Source organism: Branchiostoma lanceolatum, chromosome 12 (genome assembly GCF_035083965.1).
Source record: "Branchiostoma lanceolatum isolate klBraLanc5 chromosome 12, klBraLanc5.hap2, whole genome shotgun sequence".
NCBI classification, from domain to species: Eukaryota; Metazoa; Chordata; class Leptocardii; order Amphioxiformes; family Branchiostomatidae; genus Branchiostoma; species Branchiostoma lanceolatum.
The window spans coordinates 15,188,535-15,205,261 of record NC_089733.1 but is presented as its reverse complement, the minus strand read 5'-3'; the positions used below and the strand labels follow the sequence as shown (position 1 = coordinate 15,205,261).

General features: G+C 41.4%; 1 protein-coding gene across 1 annotated transcript; it reads right to left on the bottom strand.

The window, feature by feature from the left end:
- Positions 1-105: 105 nt before the first annotated feature.
- LOC136446341 (uncharacterized) lies at positions 106-16,552 on the bottom strand. The gene is made up of 15 exons (XM_066444688.1): positions 16,288-16,552; positions 11,331-11,428; positions 11,073-11,163; positions 10,583-10,681; positions 7,105-9,251; positions 6,247-6,343; positions 5,867-5,965; positions 5,398-5,504; positions 4,601-4,756; positions 3,382-3,537; positions 2,933-3,054; positions 1,597-1,734; positions 1,220-1,373; positions 936-1,064; positions 106-654 (listed from the first exon to the last, which is right to left on the bottom strand). The coding sequence occupies exons 1-15, from the start codon at positions 16,542-16,544 to the stop codon at positions 461-463; spliced, it is 4,044 nt and encodes a 1,347-aa protein (XP_066300785.1). The 5' UTR covers positions 16,545-16,552; the 3' UTR covers positions 106-460.
- Between the last annotated feature and the right edge of the window lie 175 nt (positions 16,553-16,727).

Genomic DNA, 16,727 nt, shown 5'->3' with positions numbered 1-16,727 from the left:
TAACAGTGATAGGATTATCTTAGTGCTTTGGATAAACAATTGAACTGTAAATTTGAAAACATGCGTCCCTTTTTATCAAATACTGTATCAATATTTCTGTTGTGCTTACGTTTATTGCAATTTTCAGTAAAGGCAACAATGACACTTTCTCGATTGGTTTTAGCAATATTTTATTATCACTATTTGGCTTTAAAGATGAACTTCTTTAACATTAAGGAAGTAATCTGATCAAGTACGGAAGTGAAATAAAGCCACACAATATCTAGATCTGAATTACTGTAAGAAGACCATTGCAAATAGAGTACAAGAGCGTGCGGTAATCAAGACAGTATCTTCGCAAAGCTTTAAGAAATCGCCCCTATACTTATCAAATGGGCTTTTAGCCTTTTGAATAGAGACTCTGCCAAGCTTACACTTTCCAAGTATAGCTTCTGGGTCTCCTATGTGCTAGTCTACAACATCAATAGTATTCTTTGTCATTGCTGAAGTAGTTCGTCAAAATACGATTGAGATCTATGAACGTTGGTCGCTCGTTTGGTTCCTTGAGCCAGCAGCGCTGCATGATCTCATACAGGGGTTCGGGCCAGTCGTCCTCCGGAGGCATGCGGTACCCATGGCGAACCTGGGCTATCACGCCGTCATTGTCTTTAATATCTGTGCATGTGAAACCCAAAAATGTCAAAACAGAAACAGAAACATGAGTTCGGTCAATGGTACCTCTAGACTGGAAACCATACCATCGGGAGCTCCCCGGTATCTCTACGGCGCTGGGAGTGGTGCCCGCCCGCCCAGACAGATTAGCCCGCTCGGGGATGGCCGGTTTACGGCCTTGGCTTAATTTTATTGTTTGCAAGAACATACGGTACCTTATGTTGGGTGGGTACTGTGATAAAGCATTACACTCAAAACCTTGAACAAAAATTTAAGAGTCTTACCTGCATACGGCATCCGCCCCTTAGTGAGGATCTCTGTCATCAGGATACCGAAGGACCAGACATCAGACTGTGACGTGAACTCCTTTTGGTCGATAGCTTCAATCGCCGTCCAGCGAAACGGCATCACATCTATAAAAGATTAAAGCTTTCAGATGTGATCGGCAGTTAGCTTAAAGTTACAATGCATTATCAGCTTTTCAACGAAACATGAACAAGGCTTGCCTTAATACAAAAACACACTAAATTACAAATGGAAACACAAAACACGTTATATTCCGACTTACTTCTTTTTGATACATAGATGCTCTCCACACGTAGCCTCGCCATCCCGAAGTCCGCCACCTTGCACAGATTTCGATTTCCCACAAGGACGTTTGCTGCCCGCAAGTCTCTGTGAATAACGCTGTTGCTTTCTAAATACTCCATACCAGCCGCAACCTGTATTTCATGTGGAAATGCGTATACGTACTTGATTTAGTGTTATTTTGAATTTGCATTAGAACCCGCTGCTGAATCCAAGTTTAAGAATATCTACAGGGACGTGACATACAATACAAAGAAAGTCCAGGGGCCATATTAAATGCGTAAGTTCTGACGGCTGGTATCCATACCGATCTTACCAGTCAGCTAACTGCCAAATTTTGATTGAATAACCAATTACCTGGGTAGCCATGTCAATCTGATGAACCAGACTCAGACGTTTCCCATGTTCTCCCTTCAAATAACCTTCTAGGCTGCCGTTACACACGAACTCGGTGATGATGTAGATTGGGTCCTCCTTTGTACAGACGCCGAGAAGCTGAATGTGTGAGAGAACAAATTGTGATAGACACTTTCCAATATTGCAAAGTTTATAAGATAATTGATAAGATACCCTTTCTATCATAATATATTACAATCATCAAAACGTCCCCAAGAGAATTATTTTTGCCAGTAGTATCAATATGTCTCCACCAACGAGTTCCATTTTTTCTTTTCCTTCACATAGAAAAGCGGTTTGCCAGCATGTTTAGCTAGGCGTCTTTTCAGGAGATCCTTGCAAGATTAATGGCAATATAATAGTTTGTTAAAAATGGACTACGGAAATTGTTGTGCAAAAATAATTGCGGGCGAATCGCGAAAACAACATCGGACTATCCTGCAATTTTTCATATTGTGTGAATGTGTGTACTTTACTAAGTTACAGGTCATCAGAACAACTTTTGGCACAATACTTTTAATATCAAAATGCAGGAACAATATGCAACGTGCCTTTGGAACATTTTGAATGTTTTAATGTATAAGAGTACCTAAGTCATATAAGAGCATATCCTGCATTGATTATAGACTTTTTACTACCATGCATACATAAAAGAAACAAAACCGCATCCATGTAACTTAGATGCCATTCCACTCTCATATTAGCAAATTAACGAGTATTAGAATTTGCGTACATAATTAGTGCACATTGACAAGTTTCTACAATGTTTAGCCGAATTGGTTTTCAAATGATGACCATAAGCACGGAGCCCATAAATATATATTCGGGTGAACAAATCCAATCTAATTCTATCCATCACAAGCTTTAACATGTCATGTAAAAAAACTTAATGGACCTTACAAAAAATACTGGGCTACTTGACTTTTAGAGTATTGCCATTTATGTTAGGCTCAAAGTCACAGAAAAGCATACGTGACATCATGGGTTTTATCAGATCCCAATATAAGTACCTTAACTCGATTGCAAATGAGGACTAAACTTTACATGACCAACAGAAATTTGTATTTACCCATTTTTTTTCTGTTATGTGTCTGTCATGTAAAGTTTACCAAGACAGATGAACTTTCATGCTAATATCTTAGAGAAGTAGCAGAGCATGGAATCTTGATATGATGAGCAATTTCTTCATTGTTTTCCTTGTTGCTCACAATTATACGTATGAAAAGGGTTTTAAAATATATCTATCATCTATAAGTTAGTTTCAAATCATTTTTACTAGTATTTTAAGTGCAAGTACCTGGACAATGTTGGCGTGATGTAGTTTTGTCATAGTGTTAGCCTCCTGGAGAAACAGGTCGTCAGGCATTGCTCCCTTCTTGGCACTCTTCACTGCAACCTTTACTTCTTCCTTCCAAAGTCCTACGGGATGGAAATGTCGAAAGGGTCCCTTTACAATACGTAATGTATAATCAAATCTTTAAGCAACAAAAGCATAGATACCTCCATCCAACGAAGCGAACAATATTTCAGAATATTTTGTGTGACCAACAAAATCATTCATACCCTTGCCAATCCAATTACAACTTTAATTGTATGAATGGTTTGGTCGTTAACCTTAGATCTATTCAAGACTGATAATACGTATAATGTAGTTGTTTCTCAACATTCCAAATTATTAGCTTCTATTACAGATGATACAGTCTGTCAAAAAGCATATCTCATGGGGTTAACACAGATTAAACCGACCTTCACGCACGTCTCCGAAATGGCCTTGCCCAATAGTCTTCCCAAGTATGATGTTGTCTCGTGAAATTTCCCACTTTTCGTAATGAGACTCTGGACGCTCGGACTTCTCTGCCGGACACGGAGTTGTCATTATACAGTCGCCGATTTTACCATTCTCTGAAACATGCATCAATATTTTGTGAAAGATGTCCATAGATAATTGGTGTTGTAAAATATCCAATCATAGAACACGCCTAATTTACTGACTTGATGTTGATTCATCTATTCAATCGAAGTAGAACGGCAAACCATAAGAAAGTAACAAATATATATGTGGAAAAATTCTGATTATAGCAAGGTTTCGAAAGATTTAATAACAGGAAGTTACACTGTGCATAATCGAAGTTACAATGTACACTGTGCGTAATCGATTCTGTTCTTCGTTTTGCCAACACACAGAAACATATCAAATATATGAAGATTTACATTTTGTTCCGTTATGCTATTCACAGAAACTTACCCACCCAAAAGCAAACACATGAAACAAAGGCAAAGGATCATCAACTCATACAATAACATACATAACCTTGTTTGTATAATCAAAGTGAAACCTTTGTAATACATCATTCGTGAAAGTTAACATCATTTGGCGAAGGTATGGGGTCGTGGAACGTGGAAAGTTAATTGTACAGTATACCGCACAAAACTCAACATCATAACTTGTCGGACACAATGGATACATGGAAAACACTTGTAAGATAGGATTTCCGCATTAAACATGCAAAGTTAGTCCGATTTTTCATGATTTTCATGTCATTATGCAAATCTTTGTCTAAGTTACCCACGTGTCCCAAATCATGGGAATCCGTAATTCCACTCTTAGTTTATACTCTTTGAAAGCTTTTAACACGAACGCCCCTTCAGTTCCAGAACAGGTTGGCAAAGGCGGTAACCTATAACATTTTTTTTTATGAAATCAAAAGCTTTCTGCTACCAAAAACAAAAACAACAAAAAAACAAAAAAAAATGGTTCACGACTAAAGATACAAAACCCGGAAGTTATGCCATGAAGGTCCGCCCAAACAACAGTAACTCATAAAACAGCACTGCACAGATAGAGTACACAAATAAATAGCGACAGATTCAGAGTTCAATTACCCTTAGCTTAAAGTTTCTTTAGGATTTAAGTTTAAAAATGTATAATTAGATAACTATTGAAAGTACGATTGCATCTACGCACCGACAAGGTCATCCACTAGTTCCGGCAGACTGTCAAACTCTTCATCATGATCAGTCACGGTAAATGTTCCTTCACTGGTTTTATTTACCTTGAAGTGGTTCACTTTGTTGTGGCCAGTCGTACTGCGCAACACTGATATAGTGTAAGCGTGCGTTTCTGAGGAAAGCATACAATATTTTATGGCGAAATGCAATGCTTTGGCAACACTTTCTACATGCATGTAAACCTGCACCATGTATATATATATAGTTCCAACACAAACAGTCACAATAAATAAGAAATCCTAAAACGAATCCTGCTGCATAGAGAGTTCATAAAAGAGATGTCATGAATACCATCACTGATTTATTAAGACCCGGTCACGAACTTCCGATTGGATCAAGGGATATTTCGAGGTTAATGGAGAAGTCAATCGCAGGATAATCGCAAGTAGATCACAAGTAAAATAAGCTCATGCCGAACGTCGTGCGATGTTGATTTATTTCCGGCGTCGTATGATTTTCCGAGTCATCTTCATGCTGTATAGCCCTAATTAGTTTATTTGCTGGGTGCTGAGAGCTATTGTCCATGAAGACGATGAACATGGTCAACATCTCTTACAGCTGTAATCTTCGTCGCGCGACGCTCGGCCATGAAAGATTATACTTGCGATTATCCTACGATTCACTTAGCTGTGATATGACCTACGACGTTTGTGACCACGGCTATATTTGTTGATGGTATTACGCCCGCTGATGCTCAAACCTACTACAAAAATCCTTCATCGAAACTGTAGACTGTTGTTGTATAAGCCTCACCTGTTCCGTCTGGGTGCTTACTTCTTACCAAGAAAGTACCGATTGGGTTGGATGCAAAGATAAGGCGCTCTTCTGCCTCTCTTCGCTCAAGGGACCCTACGAACCATCTTGCAGAAGAGAGTGAATGTTAACCAATGGCATGGCATGGATTCAATGAAATTGAAATGGTATCTTTAGATAATGGACGATGCTCTGAAAAAATGTAATTTTATAGAGTTTTAATAATTCTTTCAATTACCACTGCTCATTAGACAAAAGTGTACGTATAGATTTGTTATGTCAGTTATCATATCAACAATATACATATGTCATATTGAAGGTGTAGTTGCCCATTTTGAATTCGAAACTTTGCCCCAAACTGAAATGTATTTACTTTGTCCTTAACATACCCCATGAACAGTCATAATAATGTTTAATGTATAAGAAATGTGTTTATATGGATTCCATGAAAGTACACGGGAATACTTACTCGTGTGTTTGGAGGTCGTCCAGAGGCGTTATGTAGTTGTGGGGAACCAGTCCCACAGGCAAGTCTTTGTCCAATGTCCGAGCCTTGAACCAATCGCCACTGTGTGGTCAATAATAGGTTATTACTATCAGTTCATGATAATGTAAATAAATTGTATTCCTGTAAATCTGCAGTCCGCCCTACGTCCGACCCCTCCCCCAAGTACTGTACATTCATGGGTCACAACATTGGAATCTCTACACCGGTATTTGTGGCACAGAGTCTAGACTACTAACCTAATTATTAGATTATAGAACGCTACCAGGGAACCTGACAGTTGACGAGGTTAGTGCAGCTATATCAAAGCTCTAAGCACTTAAGAATAAGGATGACATGTTTACCTGTCATCAAGAATCGTCAATCGTTGGCCTTTTTTCAAGCGAATCTCATCTGGGTTTTGGGGTTCATAGTCGTAGAGTGCCAAGAATGCGTTTCTGTCTGTAAATATTAAAAACAAGAAACCAATGTGATATTGCTGTTCAAACTTATTCAAGTCTACGTTTACACTTAATAGGTGGACGCAAGTAAACAGTAAAGAAGACTCATATTACGCAACAACATAAGCAAGATGAATATAGTTTTACAGAAATAAACAAGATACATAGACACACAGATGTGAAATTAAACTAGAAAGTGCTAAGATGGACCTTTCCAGACTTCAGCCCCAAAATAGACCTTTTAAGATCAACCCACTCAGAAATGGAATTATCCAAACTTGACCCCACGAAAACGGACTCTTCCAAAACAACCCATGCGCAAATCTGACTCATCACAATTACCCATTGCTAGTGAAAAAAGCTACCCCCAGATACCAAATGTGAACTCATATAGCTGGATAACGCAAGAACCCAATACATAGTACATTTTTGTGCAAAAATAGCCCCAAATCCTTAAAAAATCATTTTGAACGAGTGACACCCCCCCATATGAAAAAAAAGCACATTCACCTGTGCCCGAGACGCCCCTATGCCACATTTTAGGTCACATGACTTCGATACAGTGACATATTAACCCAAAATATGTATTTTTGATAGCAAAACATGATAATTTTAAAGTGGTGTATGCCAATAATGTGAATGAAGTCTCGTCTCATGTCCAAAGCATATATGATATACCTTTACTCCTAAAAACATAATTTTATATGTAGAATATATATTTTGGTCTGTGGATGGCACAAATTACTTAGTACTAAAACTCACGGACGCCACTCTTGTCGTCTTTCTTCTTTCGAAGCGTGACATGCTCTGTCATCAGTTGTTTGCCCTTTAAGTGATCGCTCTCCACTTCCTCCACCACTGTAGCCGGAAACCATCCTTGTCGCTCGTCGTGCATGGTCTCTCCGAACCACAAATCGTCCGGCTTCTTGCGTAGGACAAAGAGGGTGTCTCCTTCTTCAAGCGCCAGCTCATCAGGCCCCTCTGGATCCCTGCGGAGGATGACCCTAGCGATGGGACAGTTCTCCTTCCCGTAGGTTTTCCAACCCTCCTGTTTCTTTTCGCTGTGGTAGAATGCCTCAACCCAACGTGTGAGCTGACTTGGAGTCTTGGCCGCAAACACCATCTCTTCTTTCATCCCTTGCCAATCCTCGAGGAGAGTCATTCTGAACTTGAAGTTCTCTTCGACTAGCTTGGGCCGAAACAAGTTCCTGAAAACATTTTGCATCTTTTGCTCCTTCTTGGCAACTGACTGATCTTCGCAACCTTCGTAGATGCTGTCTATCTCATGGACGTCAACTCGATTACGCTTGCAGAAGTTCCTTAGACTTAGGACGCTGCCCACTTTCTTGTCGTCCTCCTTCTTTGTCACCAGCAGGTAGTCTGTCAGAAGAACAACATGATACTTCTCCGTTGTTCCTTTTTTCGGAACTAAAGTTAGCTCACCCTGTTTGACAACCGACCGATCTCTACTCAAGAGAGGGAAGTTTAGTTTTACCCTGTCATAACGTAGCTTGTTCACGAGGTCTTCCAACTCCATCATCTGTTGCTCTTTACGTGTAGCTTGGTCACATTGCTTGGAGACGTCCCTCACATCCGCGAGTGCGTCCACTGCCGTGCTGAAGAGCTCTGTGCCTTGCTCTCTTAGGTTCATGATACGTTCCACGAGGAGGGGAAAACGCGTGATGCGCTGCATCGGCAGCAGAAGAAACGAGCTGAAAGGCAGTTTCCCACATCTTTCATCGAGCTCCAGTTCCTTCAGGGCATCACAGAAATTCTGATTCAGTTCTTGGCTCTGCGTTCCATCGGTAAGGGTTTTCAAGGTGTTCATCTGAAGAGGCAGCTTCTTGCAGTAGTACTTGTATGGGAACAACATGTTCTTCTTGGCGTGAGTTTTGATGATGTCACAAACGTCGGTGATGATCGCATTCTCCTGTTGGCTTGCTTTCAAGTCACTTAGGAACCGCTGACTGGCTTTAAGCACTTCAGTTGCATTCGAAAAGAGATCCTTGTATTCAATCGGCTTGATTGATTTCTTCAAGTCCTTATCAGACATAAAATGGTCCACCAAGATGGTCATACTGTGCACGAATGAACCTTCCGTCTTCAGTACTTCAAAAAGAGCCTCTTGAAGTTGTTGCTGCTTTGGGGACATGTCGTATCGGACGCTACTTTTAACCAAGTCTGACCAAGTTTGTCCGAGATTAGAGGTCCAGAAGACTTTAGGGGTTTGCATATCCGTGCCGATTGTTGGCGCCTGGTTGCTTTGCAACTGCTGATATAATGGGCCAGTGGTCAGGAAATCTAGGGTTGACGAATCCGTTTTGTTCCCGAGAGATCTGTTACTTGCTCTTGAGTTTGCGATCGAGTTTGTGCGCCTCTCGCTTGTACAGATGGTCTTAATGAGGGGCTCACTCTCCTTGGTGCCTGACAGGGTCATCAGTTTGATAGTGTATCTTGTGGATGGCTGCAGGGAACTACAAGTTGCTGATGTCTTTTCTGGGGACAATATTTGTCTTTCAATTACGACACTTGGATCTTGTGACGTCGTAATTTCGAGCTTGTATCCTTCAACCGCTTCCAGTGACTTATCCCATGAAACCTGCACTGAATTGTCATCATGATACTCGATATTGATATTATAAACGGTGGGAAAACCGGTGGTAGACGAAGTGAAGGGTGGTTCGTATTTCTTACTCAAAGGCTCTTTTCTCGATACTGACGTATAGAGCTTGGGAGATAGAGCGGGAGGAGGCTCTTGGTCAGCATCTTGAGTGATGGTTGGCTTTTGTAAAGGCACAGATTTGCTTGGGGTGTTTGGTTTGAATTTCTGCCCCTCAACGCTTGCTTCATACTGCCGTATGGCCTGTCCTACACGACCTTTGGTCACCCCAGTAGGATGAGAGCTGTTCCTAGAATAAAGAACGGTCACGTGTTCAAAATACAATTAATTACATTCTTCTCACTGGTGACCACTTGTTTATTGATGCCACCAAATTACTAAAAAATTCCTGCCTACACGGTGTTTCCTTAAACAAAGGTACCAGTGACCATCATGAGCAAGAAGATCAGGTTACAGTGCAATAGTGCCTGGGTAGTTAAAGAATTGGTTGAACGGCATCCAAAAGGAGACATCCTTGACAAATTGGACAAAGTTGATGCTAATGAGTCAATTTGCTCCTGTTATTTGACTACAGGAGCTATAGTTATCTCGCCTGAAAGTTTGACGCGTAGGCCACCTTTCCTGTTGAGGGTGTGATTGTGCATTCTTTCATAGATTGCTTCTCTGACCCTCCGTTCAAACAAGCGACGTTCGCGGTCTAGTATATCCGTGGATTAAATAGTGAAAGAGTTTCCCTAGTTTTGTTGCAGCTATAGCTGGTGGAAAATGGCAGAGGAGAAGCCGTTAGTGCTAGGTCTGTAGTGTTGTTTGTACTTTTATTCTATTGGCTGAATTGTCTCTCCGATGTACATGTTGTTGTATCTTGGTTCATCACACTTAAGTCTGCAAATGACATGGGCCTTAAGTTGATATCTATGCAAGGTCGGTCCTTTGAATGTACAAGTTTTGCCTGAGCGTTGATTGAGGTTTACAGTTTGCGCCAATTTTGTGGCAATGTTAAAGTTTTGGAAGATCCGTCGCATTTTTTTCCGATAGCCCTCGGACATATGGATTAGGCAAGTAGAGACCTTTAGTGATACCGACTGTTGGCAATGCCTTGGGACCTCCCAACTGTATCAAAATAGCCATTCTTTGATCATTTTGATAGGTGATATGACAAATACTGTATACATTTATAACAGTGGAATGAGTACACTTATATAAGACGCTACAAACGCTGCACTGTTCAGGCGGATGTCTCCCCCGGAGTTAAAGGCACTAACGCGCACTGTTGCGAGGCAGCTCTCAAATCGGGACTCCTCCATGTTGCATATACCACAAGCAAAATCTGCAGTCATTTAAGAGTAAGTAAACGAAGAAGCAGCCATCATCAAAGTACATGGGTCCTTTACTATGAAATTAACTTTAAAATAACCCTGACTACATTTGTACTTAACTAAGAAAGGGAAAATGCAATTCGTACCAAATATCTCATTACTAGAAGAACGCAGCTACATGTACATTCTTATTGTACCCGAGTGCGCAATTCATGTCCATTCTGTCGGCCCTCGAAATAATCACTCAAAAACTTCAAAGCTGCCATTATCAAAGTATTAAGATAAAAAATGATTCAATGTTTACTCGTGTGTCACCGGGTCTCTCTGAGGCTCCACGTAGCTGGGGAGAACCCATCCTTCGTCCTGGTTGTCCAGCGACTGAGCCCAGTACCAGTGACCATCTCTATATATGAAGACACCAAAAGGGCAGATATAAATGGTGTAGTACCCAGGGTGAATGTTTGATATAGTCACGGATCACATTTCCCAAAGTTTTCACATTATCCCCACATTATCCCCATCTATCTATCTATCCACCCATCTATCCATCTATCTATCTATCTATCTATCTATCTATCTATCTATCTATCTATCTATCTATCTATCTATCTATCTATCTAAATCTATCTATCTATCTATCTATCTATATATATACGACGATAATACATACGACATATTTCCTCATTCAATAACTATGCAAATGAAATCCGAATCAAAATATCATATTCATTCCATTCAAAATACAATTATAAGAAACTCTAAAGTTAACTTTCAAATGACGAAGTTATTCTCACCCGAAATCCAGGATCTTCACTTGCTCTCCCTTTTGTAGATGGATCGTTCCTGGCTCTTGCTGTTCATGGTCGTAGAGCACGACGTAGATGTCTTTGGCAGTATGCAAAACATTGGTGGAAAGTTTACTAAACGTGTGTATTAGCAATATGCTTGTTATTTCTGATCACGAATAAAGATGATGATAATAAGCAGACGTTTAAAAATGTCCATAAGATACTGATAATTCTGAAAGTTATCCTTTTTATCCTTCAACTCACCATTGTCTGTCTCTTTGTCTCCTTGCTTACTACCTGCTTCCACCACCGTAGCCGGAATACTTCCTCTGGCCTCGTCGGCAAGAGTGTTCTTGCTTTCCCTGTTCGCAGACCAACAAATAGACGTCGTCTTTAGTACCTCTATGAAATGTCATGGAGGTTATATTTTCAGTAGGATTTGTGTGTTTGTGTTTCTGTTGGTCAACAAGATTACTCAAGAACAGCTTGATGAATTGGTTTCAGATTTAGTGTGATGGTAGGGTGTGACAAAAACTGGAAATGATAAGATTTTGGGTCCCCTATCGGCTTTCCTAAGTTCAGCAGTGTAACCTCCGGTTTCTGGACATGCTATTGTCACGATTTTTGGGGTGGTAGGTAAATCCAGTGCTCGGAAAGAAGTGACATAAGTTTGGGCCCCTAGCGGCTAGTTCTGGAATTGCAGGGGTGTTTTTTTGTAAAAAAAAATTCGAAGAGGATAAATCAAGAAGGGAATAATGGATTTTCATGATTTTTGGTATGTAAGTGCCTGCGAAGCTGGTGTGTTACGCCTAATGGCGGCTGTACCGGCTATATAGATACAGATGCAGAAGTACAGTGTGTAGCTTAGGCAAAGATGTACAAAATGAAATACATACCATGCCAAATAGGAGGTCATTCGCATGATTAATGATAAAATTCTATCATAGCAATTTTTTCAATGTGCTCTTGCCCCAGACATGATATGGTCTTGACATTCGGGTGGCAGATAGCTTTTGACATCAGAACAAAGTGAGGAAGGTTTGAGCCTCCTAACAATTAATTTTGGAACTTCAAGGGCGTTTTGTCAAAATATTACAAAGAGGATAACTGAAGAGAGGAATGACGGATTTCATCATTTTAGACATGCAGGTAGCTTAGGTAAAGATGTACACAATTACAAGTAATTACAGCATGGCAATCCGTCATCAATCCCGCACAGATCTACTTTAATTTGTAAGTGGTGGCTATGTTGGCAAATGGATACCGTTTCGGCCCATGGATAATGTTTCGCCAACCGAAAGATCGACTTGGAGATTAGCGCATGATCACAAAGCGGAGGGGCGACGGCCCCAGTCCTTGGGCACGTTGGCAACGTAGTTAGTTACGCGTGAGGCCAAGGGTTATACTACTGATAAGGGTAGCAGGCAGCTTTGGTAAGCAAACAATCCCACACGTCCGTTGTTAAATACATATCGATGAATGATTGAATACGGCGCTGGAGGGGCCCCCTAGGCAGGAGGCATTAAATTTATAGCAGAGACCTTAAGGGTTCTTAAGTAGTGCGCTCACAGTAAGGTGATCTTGTGGGAAGGTGGTCTTGTGGTTAGGGTTGTTGACCTAGAATCGACAGGTTCTGGGTTCGGATCCCTGACAGGCCCCAATAGTGTTCTGTTGGGAAACGCACTTTTGACCTATTTACCCGACTCAGGTGAAGATGGCTACCTAAAGCTTCGGTTAGAGACGTCCTCTCGGATTGTTTGAGGAAAGTCACACATGAAGCACATTGAGCCTTACCCAATTATCAACAAGAGTGGGGGTCATCTAGGTGTGAGTAGATCAAACCCCGGTTAAACATAGTCGAACATACCGCCAGCCTGGGTCGGCTATTGTTCGGGAGCCATGTAGCCTGGAATCCAAACCTATTATAGGTACCGAGTCTCCTCTCTGCAAATAGTATTTGCGGAGAGGAGACTCGGGAGCTATAATAGGTTTGGATTCCAGGCTACATGGCTCCCGAACAATAGCCGACCCAGGCTGGCGGTAGTTCGGGAGCAGTCTGACAAGTTTTAAGCCATGCCTATTTTTGGCGCCGAACATGTCCAAACCATCTCCTGACCGGTAAATGATTTACTCCCGACTGAGCCCCGAATGCTTTCTAACCTACTCCCAACGATTTCGACCTCTAGCCGCAGACTGCCGAATCTCTTCTGACTAATCCCTAACCCAGCCGCCACGCCACGTTAAGAGTTCGAGGCAGTTTCATTTTCCTTCCGCGAGAGAAAGTTGTCCGTTCCATGACTCCGGGCGTCAACACCCTTTACAAGAAAGCTTGTAGCTGGACAATACAGTATTTCAACCTCATATTTTTACTCCTATAGATTTTTGAACCGATAGTTTATCGCTTTCCTGTCAAAAATAAGACCCGAACTCAGGTGATTTTCGTGTAATTTCCCCTCTTGTTCTCAACCTGTCGAAGATTTCAAACCAACAGGAAATCTAATGCGTAAGAAAGAGCAAACTTTTAAGTTTCTGTTGGTACATAACTCATCATAGATTTCGAGGGCGAAATGCAGATGCCCCCAATCCGCGCAAAGCCATGTCATAATTTTGATTCCAGAATAGAACGCGCCCGATTTGACTTTCTAGTGATCATCTAGTCTGGACATTTACTTGCAACATAAAACTCAAATTGTTGTCTAGCATTATGTTCAAGATGGTCTCCCTCTTAAGATTTCCGGGTTTCAGGCCAATACACCGTTCCGAAGTGATATCAATCTAGCCTCAAAATGTTTGACTGCTTTCAACAGCGAACCGCGGGCCGTTTTGAGCCAGTTTTACGTTCTATGACACCCCGGCGTCGGGTCTACTTACAACAAAGCTCTTTGCTTGAGTTTACAACTATGTATGTTCATCATTTCATAGTATCTATAATTCTAAGATTCCAGGTTTACTCCTACAGATTCTTAAACCTTCAATTGGCTTCAAACTCGGAATTCTTAAAGGGGAGACCATCGTGAACATAATGCTAGACAGCAATTTGAGTTTCATGTTGCAAGCAAATGTCCAGAGTAGATAATCACTAAAAAGTCAAACCGGACGCGTTCTATTCTGGAATCAAAATTATGACATGTCTTCGCGCGGATTGGGGGCATCTGCATTTCGCCCTCGAAATCTATGATAAGTCATATACCGACAGAAACTACAGAGTTTGCTCATTCTTACGCACTAGATTTCCTGTTGGTTTGAAATCTACAACAGGTTGAAAACAAGAGGGGAAATTACACGAAAATCACCTGATTTCGGGTTGTATTTCTGACAGGAAAGCGGTTAACAATCGGTTCAAAAATCTATAGGAGTAACAAAAAAGGCTGGAATATTGTAAATAAGTTGAAAACAGGAAGATATCTGGTCATTTACTCCAGCGACAAGCTTTCTTGTAAGGGGTGTTGACGCCCGGAGTCATGGAACGGACTACTTTCTCTCGCGGAAGGAAAATGAAACTGCCTCGAACTCTCGACGTGGCGTGGCGGCTGACTGTTGACCTACTCCCGAACACCAGCCGAACGCTGGCCGACCGCGCCGAACACCAACCCACCCCCCGCAAACTCATTCCAGACCTCTCGTCCACAGCCGAACGTTTAAAAAGATTTAAACCATTTGGCTGGCGCAACCGAACACCAGCCGACTGAGCCGAATACCGAATCACTCCCGCATCACTCCTAACCATAGTCGGGGGAAGGTCGGGGGGGGGGGGATGTTCGGTCATGTGTAACCGAGGCTTTACAATCCGGACTTACGCAGCTTGTACGTACTGTAAAAATGGCGCGTTATGCCTAAAGGCGGTTTACCGGTTATGCGAAACAAACAAGTATCACCACACGCACTAGGAAGTGTGTGCCTCTCATTTACAAATTCTATGTATAGAAAAATCACACTGTCGATTAAATCGAGTAGATCTCTACGTTAACCAGATGTACTTACATGTTTGGTGCAAATTTTCACTCCTTACCTTTTTCCCTTTCTTCACATAATAATGATTTCAATTAATCACTATTGGTCATCCTATCCCACTCAATAAAGTTGCACAAAATTAAAAGGAAATATTATCATCCACAAAAGGGGCTGTGATCGATTGACAGAGGAGTACAGCTTAAATCATCTTAAAATGTAGAAATGTAGATTCACGAACTCATAAAGAAAGTAAGGATGAGATTTTTTTCCACTTAATAGTAGTGAAACGGCAAACCTTAACGTAAATACCATTAGCACATGCAACGGGTAACTTCTACGCTGGATTATAGAAAACTGAATGTAAATGTAGTAAGTCGGTACTCCACGTATCAGCACAAGACCATGGACACGTGCACGTGTCATGACTATATGTTGTGCTGAAAACAAATATGGGGAAGCTGTAGTTAAGAGTCTTTCAGATCAATGGCAGTGGTCTCTTTGTAAAGCACCAATGTGCAACAGTTTACTACCAGGTTGCGATGTGAAAGTGAAAGTTATATTGATCCAGTATAGCTCACTTAAAAGCTAATCTTGCACTAGTCGTGACCGAGACAGATGTTATGTACAAAATTTACGGGTTCATTTTACCGGGAAAATTCTCCTAGCTCTTAATGACAGGCACAATGAACAGTGGACCACGGTTTAAGTCCCGTTCTAAGGACTGAGAGTCTGCAACTCTTTTCGATAGCGTGCATGTTGGGTGAGAGACACAGCCGGAATCGAAATCACGACTTCTAGTTCCAGAGGCAGGGCCACGAAATACTTGACTACGCACGCTACCCTCTCGTTCTCCCTCTTCACCCGTAAAGTACCGTTTGCTAAGTACGTCAAAACTCCCATAACAGTGATTCTCGCTGCAGATGTAAAATGTACGCAGGAAATGCTTTGGAATTAGTGATGATATTAATTCTAATATATCTTATTCCACAATATAGAAACCATTTGCTATTGAATATGTAAGATATGGAGCACAAAGAAGTAAACACTTAATCTTAGAGCCTCTTGACACAAAGTGGACCACTTGATCATACATTTTTGTAGACCCTTTGGACCCATATAAGCCGTCAAAAATGAAAAGAAGCTTTTGTGAAACCTCTTAGCTGCCTCCGAAAAGATCTAACAAGCACTTATATCGTAATGTCTGGTTTGGTCTGGCTGGACTAGACCATAGTCACTAACTACATCGTTCTATACAAAATTTTTAACTCACAGTGTTTCCGATGGTTGGTCGACATTGGAGACTGATGAAGCCAGTTCTTCAATGGCAGCTTCAAGTTTCCGTATGTGGGCCGCTCCGACACCCGTAGACCGTAGGGACTTTTCGTCCCTCTCACCAAAATACACCAACAAGTCTGGTGTGATGAACTCTTCCTTTTTAAGCCACTCAACTATTTTCTCGGGAAGTTTATTTTGTAGACACCAGCGGTCGAAATCGAAGCCATCATTTCCGCCAGGTGCGGCCGCCATGATGTCTGCTGAAGTCTGTCTTGTTTGTCCGAAGGAGTGCAAAACACCCGAAAGTCACATGTTTTAATACCCCCAGCGGTGTTTGCTTTTTACCATTCCCTCAATTCTCTGGAGAATAAAGATTTACGCCATAGGTCAGTAAAAGCTGATACATCATCTCTACGTTTCATGTTGCTCTGTTAT

Bases quoted from the DNA above. Each gene is read 5' to 3' on its own strand.
- LOC136446341 (XM_066444688.1), bottom strand. From the start codon at position 16,544: ATGGCGGCCGCACCTGGCGGAAATGATGGCTTCGATTTCGACCGCTGG. The intron at 5,505-5,866 runs GTAAGTATTCCC...CTCTTCTGCAAG, and splicing joins GACGACCTCCAAACACACGA to ATGGTTCGTAGGGTCCCTTG. The intron at 1,374-1,596 runs GTAATTGGTTAT...CATGAAATACAG, and splicing joins AGATTGACATGGCTACCCAG to GTTGCGGCTGGTATGGAGTA.